Source organism: Palaemon carinicauda, chromosome 28, assembly GCF_036898095.1.
Source record: "Palaemon carinicauda isolate YSFRI2023 chromosome 28, ASM3689809v2, whole genome shotgun sequence".
In the NCBI taxonomy this organism is placed as follows: Eukaryota; Metazoa; Arthropoda; class Malacostraca; order Decapoda; family Palaemonidae; genus Palaemon; species Palaemon carinicauda.
This window is the reverse complement of record NC_090752.1, coordinates 24120640-24130639: the sequence shown is the minus strand read 5'-3', so window position 1 is coordinate 24130639 and position 10000 is coordinate 24120640. Positions and strand designations below refer to the sequence as shown.

The following is a 10000-nucleotide window of genomic DNA, read 5'->3' as shown; positions in this document are numbered from 1 at the left end:
TATATATATATATATATATATATATATATATACAATTTTTGTATATACATATTTATATATATATAAATATATATTAATATATATATATATATATATATATATATATATATATATATATATACATAAATATATATATATATATATATATATATATATATATATATACATATATTTATTTATAAACATATATATATATATATATATACATATATAAATAAATATATATATATATGTATATATATATATATATATATATATATATATATATATATATATATATATATACATGCAATTTATATATACATATATATATATAAATATGAATATATATATATATATATATATATATATATATATATATATATATACATATATATATATAAATATATATATATATATATATATATATATATATATATATATATATATATATATATATATACATTAAAGAAATTTATGAATATATATATATATATATATATATATATAGATATATATATATATCACCCACGAAGGGCATTTAATACCGAATTCTATCTTGGGAATATATATCCACTTAGAATTCATTTTATGGTAACAGCTTCTGGCCGGGTAGAGATTCGAACCCCCACCTGTTTGGCTGGAAACTATGCCTGCAGAGACCTTACCGACTGAGCTATCAAGAGAGATAAAAGTTTATGACAAGTCCCCGTACATATTCCTGTCGAATTCAGAAATCTGTTCATAGACTTGAAATAAACCCATCTCCACCATGATAGCTGAATCAGAGTTTGCAACACGTGGTTATTTTAATGAACATATATCACAAGCACACGTGATTTCAAGTCTATGAACAGATTTTTTAATTCGACAGGAATATGTACGGGATCTTGTCATAAACTTTTATCTCTCTTGATAGCTCAGTCGGTAAGGTCTCTGCAGGCATAGTTTCCAGCCAAACAGGTGGGGGTTCGAATCTCTACCCGGCCAGAAGCTGTTACCATAAAATTAATTCTAAGTGGATATATATTCCCAAGATAGAATTCGGTATTAAATGCCATTCGTGGGTGATATTTACATTGATTGAAATCACGTGTGCTTGTGATATATGCTCATATATATATATATATATATATATATATATATATATATATATATATATATATATATATATATATATATATATATATGATTAAATATATAGATATATGTATATATATATGTATATATATATATATATATATATATATATATATATATATATATATATATAAACATATATATATACATATATATATATATATATATATATATAAATATATATTGTATATGCAGTATATATATATATATATATATATATATATATATATATATATATATATATATATATATATATTTATATATATAAATATATATATATATATATATATATATATATATATATATATATATATATGTATGTATAAATAAGTTTTTGTGTGTGGATATACATGTACGAGTGCTAGGTAACTACTAACACTAGTTGGAAAAGTATGATGTTACAAGTCCTAAGGATCCAACAGCGAAGGTAGCCCAGTGAGGAAAAGAAATAAAAGGATAAATAAGCAATATATAAGAAGTAATGAGTAAAACGTAGAATTCTAAGATCAGTAACTTGTAAGCCCTACATCTGATTGTATTTTTGTCAGGATAAAAAAGCATAAGATTACCGTCTCCAAGGGACCTATTGATAATGCTTTGGCATACAACATGTTAAGGTTAAGTCATAGAATTTGCTGGTCAGAAACAAGTACAATAATCCAAGTTAATGGAGGGATCCTTGTCGGATTTTCCTCAATTGCTTGTACCTAGTGTCACAATTTAAACCTAAGTTATGTTCTATTTTTCGTTATTCCAAAATTATCCTCTTTTCATATTCATGACTTATTTGGAATCCTCAACAAATTGAAAGTTAACCTGGCCTTGTTATTGCATGAAAATGGCAAAAGGGAAACGTTTTCCCCAGACGTTAGGTGATGGTCATACATAGATATTTGTGATCGTTGTGATGTATCGTATACTGGGCTAAGTGCATTATGTATACGAATGAGAAAAGTGAAAACTCTTGATTGGAGTTAGTACTTTCCTCTTACTAGTGATATTACCGAACTTGCAATGCGAACCAAAATATAAATATATCGTATCTATGCAGACGAATGAGGTCACTTAATAAAACTAACCGGACGCTATTCACCGCCACAAGGTAAACTTAAAATAGGCAAGACAACCTACAAGTTGTATACCGTATCTGATTTCAGTTCATAGGAGTTTCCAGCACGGAATCTTTGATTTATTTTATTTTGATCTTATATTATATTTCATGCGTTCTTCTCCTTTGATTTTCTTAAATATCGTTTAAAATGCGATTTCTCTTCATGCATCATATCGAAAAATTAATATTTCAACTTACATTTATACAAATTGTTATTATCATTCTCCTAGGCTCTGATTATGAAAATAAAAATGTAAAAGCTAAGAAATAGACGTTTATCAAATCTCAGGTACTATTAATCACCTGCGGTGTTACTTGTTCTAAATCCAATATATAATTGTTTAAATTACTGTTCATTTTTTTCTTTGCTTGTTCCATTTTATCATGTATATATTTTTTATTGCTAAGCTAATTTCGTAGAAATTTTCGCTTTTTACAGAAGTGTTTTCTGTTTCTCCATCTGGGCTTCTTCATGCTCATTTTCTATGTTGTTTTGTATAAAAAGGTATTCATGCTATTAAGATTTTTTTTCAGCAAATTCTACAAGCATTTATCCTCTGATATATATATATATATATATATATATATATATATATATATATATATATATATATATATATATACATATATATATATATATATATATATATTTATATATATATATATATATATATATATATATATATATATATATATATATATATAAATATATATATATACATATATATATATATATATATATATATATATATATATATATATATATATGTATATATATATATATATATATATATATATATATATATATATATATATATATATATATATATAGGCCTATATATATAGGCCTATATATATATATATATAGGCCTATATATATATATATATATATATATATATATATATATATGTGTGTGTGTGTGTGTGTGTGTGTGTGTGTGTGTGTGGGTGTGGGTTTGTGTGCTTCTGTAGTCAAAACCTAAACATACAGGTATTATGCAGTTGATACGACAATATACTCCTTTTAATTGTGGGTTTTATTACAAACTTCATCAAAATGAATCTTACCTGCTGGTCCATTCTCTTGTATTTCACCAAACATTGTGACGTTTGAAAACACAGGTGGGTTATCATTGATATCTTTCACTATTATAGTCACCGTCATTTCAGCTGAATGAACCCTAATATCTCCCTGATATATATTTTGACTGACATGTTCGTTGAAAGAGTCCGTTGGCTTTGGGCATGAATCTTCTTTCTTCAAGTCTCCATTATCATCCAAATTGACAGCGTTTACAATTCGATTGATATTATTGTTTGTGTTTCTTTTCCTTCTGAATGATATTTTGTCACTCAGGCCATTTTTACCTGTCCTCATGCTTTCGACAGCAGTTACCCATGACGTAACATGTAAATCATGTATGTTTCTCTTTTGGTTCCTATTAGCGTTTCGGTTCACTCTAGAAAATATCAAGAAGTCATTTAGCACTTGATTTCGTTTCCAATTGGCAGTTACAATGGGAGGTTCTAAAAGATCAGAGTCAATATAGTTAGCCTTATACTCATAGAGGTATTTTCTGCCACTATCCTGAGACCAGTGAGGTGGTTTTATTATGGTAGTTTCAGGTGAATTTATTAATTCCTCAGCAATGGTTTTCACCTTGTTAGAGGTATCTAATAGTTTTCCGGAGGACAGTTTGGAAGATTGTAATTTGTGAGAATATATTTTACAATATTTTTGGAGAAAAAAATTGTGTTCCTGATCCTCTGAATTGATGAGAGAGAAAGGAGGAAAAATATTACCATCGCCGGCGTTTGCCAAGAGTGTTTTTGCATAATTTGGGGAATATCTGCTATTTATCACGCTTTCAGAAGAATACAACGGATGCAAAGGTTTATTCCTTGAAGAATATAACAGCTGATGGATGTCTTTCGTTATCGAATCCTTTGGAATATTGTGAAATTTGTGAAATCTTGTCTCAGGGATCGAGTCTTTCTCCCTGTGATTTAAACCTAAATCTCTTTTATGCACAACAAAATGCTTGAATCTCTTTTGCTCTCCAAAACCGGAATCTTTTTTGCCATTATCGTAATGCTGATTATGTTTATCTAAGAACGGGAAGGTGGGAGGTTTAGAGTTAAGTCTCTTAATGAAAGCTGATGAAGAAAGTTCTTGATCGAAGTCACTTCTCTTTGTCAATAAAGATACAGTTCTAAGCCTGGCATTCGTCGAGTCGTAAGTCTTTATACCTTTTCTTCTCTTTGATGTTTTGTGGAAACGGTTCCTATCCAAACTCGCTGAGGAGTTTTTGCGGCGTTTGTTGTCCTGTTCTTGGAAGGCTAAGGTTCCATGAGGTTTATCACTAATTTTCCATTCAAAAATACTCCTTTTACTTGTAACGGGATTTCTGATGGAATGTATATTTATAGAACTATTTTCATTTGGTTTGTATTTAGGATCTATAACATTCAAGGATGTTAGACCTACACCTTTACCATAATGTAATATTGTTGATATGTTACTATAAGAAGCTATTTTATTTCCAGAAGTATATTTTTCCTCAATGATAGCATCAACGGAATGTGAGTGTGCATCAGAAATATTTATATGCTCAGTTGTCGCTTTCTTATAACGAATCAAGTTTTGCCGTCTTTCTGAATTATACTCGTGGCTTGTTTGATCTCCTGGAAACATTATCTCACCAGGAATGTGAACATCCCTTATACTTCTTCTGTGTTTACGTAGAAATCTAGTCATTCTCATTCCCTTCCCATGGTTAATCTGATCTGTTTCTATCCTTTTATTCCAAGAAAATCGTATCTTATTCATCTTGGAGCTGTCTGAAGGAAACATAGATTGGTGTCTGGGAATATGGACATCCTTGAATTCTATTTTCCTACTTGATTCTGGATTTTTTGCTTTCTCGACCGTATAGATGGTATTTTCGTTGCTATGTGGGTTATGATTTCTATTCTCATCCACAGGAATATCCAATGACTCCAATGTTTCAATTATCGGCTCGTGATTATCATCTCCTCTCTTAGGAAAAGACTTGTTTATTTTATCATCATTGTGATCTAAACTTTTCTTCAAATTACTTTCATGTAACATGAATTCTTGCATGGATTTGTTTGAAACCAGCATAAGATTGTTTGATCTACTTTCAATGGTTTCTTCATTCCTTTTGATATGTCTCTTCTTCTCATTGTTTACTAGGTTTTGTTTACTACTTTTTTCAACACTTCCAGTAACTTGTTCAGCCATGGTGTTTACCAGAATATCAGAAATATCTAACTGGTAATTATAATTAAATTCGGTTTTCTTATATCTATTTGGATCTCTTGTCTGCACTTTACTAAAACCAAATGTGATTTCCTCCTGATTATCTGGTGTGTTTACTTCTACAGGGTGTCTTTCAATCGTAATGATGTGATCATTAGCTTTATGACTTTGCTTATCATCCACTTGGAATGTAAATGCAGCTTGCGGTCTTTGACTGTTAACCGTCTTCACTTTTGCTGAACTAAGAATGTCACTATTAAAAAAGCGCCTTTTCTTAGATAGTGGACTTTCGTTAGACTCTCTCATCCGTTTCTTCTTTCGGTTCATGGTAGTTAAAGCAGTAAAACTATCCTTCTTTATTCCCGTATCCAATTTGAATCGTGAATTTATATTGCCTTTAGAATACCAGGTATTATATTCACCATCCATGTAATTATGTTCTAAATCATCTTCAAATTTAATTCCACCAGAATACAGGAAATTCCCCTGGTCTTTTTGGTACTCAAAATCCATGTTCAGAGGTTGATTATGTTCTTCACTCGTTTGGAAATGGTTCCCTAAATAGTATGATTGTTCTTTTGGCTTCCAGTTCTTTTGTCCATCTTCCACTCTCACAATCAATCTCCAAAATCGTTTCCCATTTGGAGGGTCTCGATCCAGAGCCTGTAGATAAGTAAAAATACGATTCTTTATAAGGTATCTGTAATAATAATAATAATAATAAAAATAATAATAATAATAATAATAATAATAATAATAAGAAGAAGAAGAAGAAGAAGAAGAAGAAGAAGAAGAAGAAGAAGAAGAGGAAGGGGGAGTAGGACGAGGAGGAGAAGAAGAAGAAAAATCAGTGTTTATTGGCCTCACCAAAGGTTAATAGAGTCTCCCACGGCCTAAGATCTACCTGTGTGGAATTTTCGTCAAAATCCGTCACTGTGTTTTGACGTAATCATTAAAATTGTGAAAAATGTAAATCTGGATATTGAATCTAAATCCTGATTTGGATCATCTGCAAAATAAAATATGGTCGTCCATGACTCAAGATCTATTCGTGGTGAAAATTTCGTCAAAATCCAATAAGTATTTTTGACGTAATCCTGTCTACAGACAGAGAGACAAAGAAATAAATAAATAGACTAAAAACATAACCTCCTCCCAGCTTCGTTGGCGGAGGTAATAATGATAAGGGGGACGTGAATGACATTGTGTGGTAAAGTATCAGCTAGAACAAGCTGGGAATAGTTGTATAAGACTAAGATATACAAGTTAGTCTACAGAAATTGTTACGTATATATGTTCGATGAAAGTAACATGTAGGATTATAAGGCTTATTTTTTCTTTGAATACACTGACTACTGGTACAGTCGGCGTCAAAACTGATACAACAAATTTCAGATACAACAAAATTCACTAATCGGCAACTGCATCTCGTATCTCTAAATCTTATTTTTCCTTTACATTGTAATCTCTAACAAACAAGATGAATCTAACAAATTTATATCCATAAAAACCATGAAAAAAATATGGTAATAGTAATTATTTAAAAGTATAGTAGTTATTTCAAATTATAGTGACGAAACAACTTGAAATTTGCTGTCAACACAGTACTACCAACATTACATATGTATACTTTGAGCAATGTGGAAATAAATATTTAATACCATAGTGTATTACTTATTATGTTAGCCAAGAAGCACAAAAATGTGCAGTATCAATAGAATATAAATTGAAAATATTCGTATCCTTAAACATAACCAACCAAAAATGCATCTAGATTCAACAGAGAAGTGGAGAGTGATTGGTAGTCCTAAATGTTGCTTCTAAGATCCAACCGTTTGGACTCCAGTTTTGGCTTCGGTTTCGACCCTTGACACATACGTAGCATTACCAACCCAACCTATGAATCAGCAACTGTGTCATACTAGGTGGGAGAGCGTTATTAATTTACCTTAATACCGGAGTTGCCTGCCAATGCATACCAAGTGAGGGGCTCAACCCAGGCGCCGAAGTATCAGCCGTAGTCACATACACGTGACGAACACAGTGATCACTGACACTTAAGAACAGTGGTTATGAATAAGCTTTAGAAACTCTCTGGGATTGCTAATTAGCATATTTGATTCAATTATCATCCTCTTTATTGATGATAAGTATTTGTGAATAACTGTAGAGTCACAGTAGGTATTTCCTCAACAAATAGTCATTATTTCAATAACTGTTGTTTTTCAAAGAGAGAAAAAATCCCCAAACATCTGCGGTGGCTCAACGTGTGTTAACGAGAGTTCAACATTAAATGACAACAGGAAGGCCTGCTTATAAGCAATGGCGTAAGGTAAATTGTAATTTAACTTTTTACTTTTCCAGCGTTTAGTCGAAAGTTATTATGGTTCCTTTTGATAAATTGCAAAGAAGCTTAGCATCAGAATAAGGAAATAAATAAGACACGATTTAGCGTAAGAAAAAAAGGAAAAATTCGATAAACGCATTGATTACATAGGCTTATTTCAATAATCGAGGAAATATATGTTTTAGCTTGTTATTAAAAATTAAGTTAATTCGAACTCTGCATAGTTGTAAACAGAATCTTCCATTAATTAGGTTTCATTATCATGAGCTTTATAAATATGTGTTTGATTTTCCACAAAAGCAAATAAACTCATGTAGAAATCTAAAAAACTCAATTTTTCATAACAAGCTGGCAAATATATTTCTTTGATTATTGAAAAAGGCCTAACTCTGATACCATGCGTTCAGGGCAAACAACGTGGATTTCGTTTCTTATTTTTACACCAAATCGTGTCTTATTTATATTTTATTATTCAGACGCTAAACTTCTTTGTATGTTATCAAAAGATATCATAATAACTTTCGATGTAACGTTAGCTATAAAAGTAGAAAGTTCATTTTCAAATTACATTAGGATAATGCTTATATGCACTCCTTTCTGCTTCCATATAATGTTGAACTCTCGTTAACACACGTAGAGCAGCCACAGATATTTCTACGGAGAAATTCTTTTTCTTCTTCTAATGGAAATTTATTGAATTAACAATGACCATTCGCTGAGGAAATACCATCTGTGACTCTACAGTTAATCTCCGATATCTATCATCAAATAAAAAGGATGAAAATAATTGGAATAAAATATACTAAACGGCAGCCCCCAGAGAGTTTCTAACGAACTAAGTACGATTAATTTTGCAATCTGTTGCATCAGTTTTGGCGCCCACTGTATGTCCTCGGGATATGACATAAAGCTTTGTAATTTATGATAGAAATAGTGGAAGGGTGTTAACCATAATATGTATACGAAGCCAGTTGATTGAAATGGTACCAATTCGTACCTATTCTGTATCTGAAAATATCCCTTCAAAAACTCCTTTTTGACACTATATAAAGGGAAAGGTAATATAGTTAATTGATTAAGTTTTCCCTACAAGAAATTAGATGTAAAATGAGTCCAATTCTGCGTTTGTACCCTTTCTCCAATATGTTTTCGGCATTCCAACCACGAAATTAAGCTTGTTTTATTCATGCCTGTTTTATTTGAAATGCTCATATCTCAATTATTACTGGATAATAGATTTCCATAATTACTATATGTCAAAAGCTACTCAGTCTCAAAATACAATATACTGTATCCTAACACCCTTACCTTGAGTTGAACAAGATCACCGCTTCTAGAATTGATGGAAAAGTAAGCATCGCCAGAGAGATAACCGTCAACTCCATCTCCGCTTATGGAATAGCGGAGACTCATCTGGTCCACTTCATCTGGATCCTTGGCTTCTACCTATCAAAGTAAGTGAAATTCAGGTTTACATTTAAATAACGTTCATTTGCTTGGCTTAGTATTATTTTATTTGGGAAACACTATTACCCCTATATAATAAGGTGCTAGTGTCTGACAATATATATATATATATATATATATATATATATATATATATATATATATATATATATATATATATATCCGGTCACGTTGAGGTCTCGCCATACTTAGGATTAAGGTGAGAGGAATAGTCATACCCTGATTAGAAGGGAGTGCGTTTGTATGCATATCTAAGTGACTAGCTGTAATTTTGACGCGTCGCGTACACTGTCTAAAATAAGAGACCATAATTTAACTTGCACTGACATTTATGTAAACTGACAAAATTTGATCACACCCTTTCACAGACGAACTCATTATTCACTACAATATGTATAGCACTCATTTTTTTTTCTTTAACTCACACAAAGCTTATAAATCAATTTGTCTTTTATCATTTGTATTGTGAGATACAAACCGTTAGATTAGGATATTTATATTTATGTTGTCATTCCCATTTGAAATTTACTTTAGAAATTTTATTGTAGTAGAAAAGAGATTACACTGAAATCATACAGGTATAGATTCAAAATCCCTTATTGATAGTTTATATAGTTCTTATTCAGATATTGATAAGGGTTTAGGTGTGAGCGACAATTAAATATATCAAAGA

At 30.4% G+C, this 10000-nt stretch overlaps 1 protein-coding gene across 1 annotated transcript in view; it reads right to left on the bottom strand.

The window, feature by feature from the left end:
• LOC137621727 (cadherin-related hmr-1-like) overlaps positions 1 to 10000 on the bottom strand; it is a 315706-nt gene that overhangs the window by 296008 nt on the left and 9698 nt on the right. The window contains exons 4-5 of the mRNA XM_068352241.1: positions 9169 to 9306; positions 3299 to 6176 (exon numbers count right to left, since the gene is read on the bottom strand). Coding sequence (XP_068208342.1) covers positions 3299 to 6176; positions 9169 to 9306 — 3016 coding nt within the window. The remainder of the gene's footprint in view (positions 1 to 3298; positions 6177 to 9168; positions 9307 to 10000) is intronic.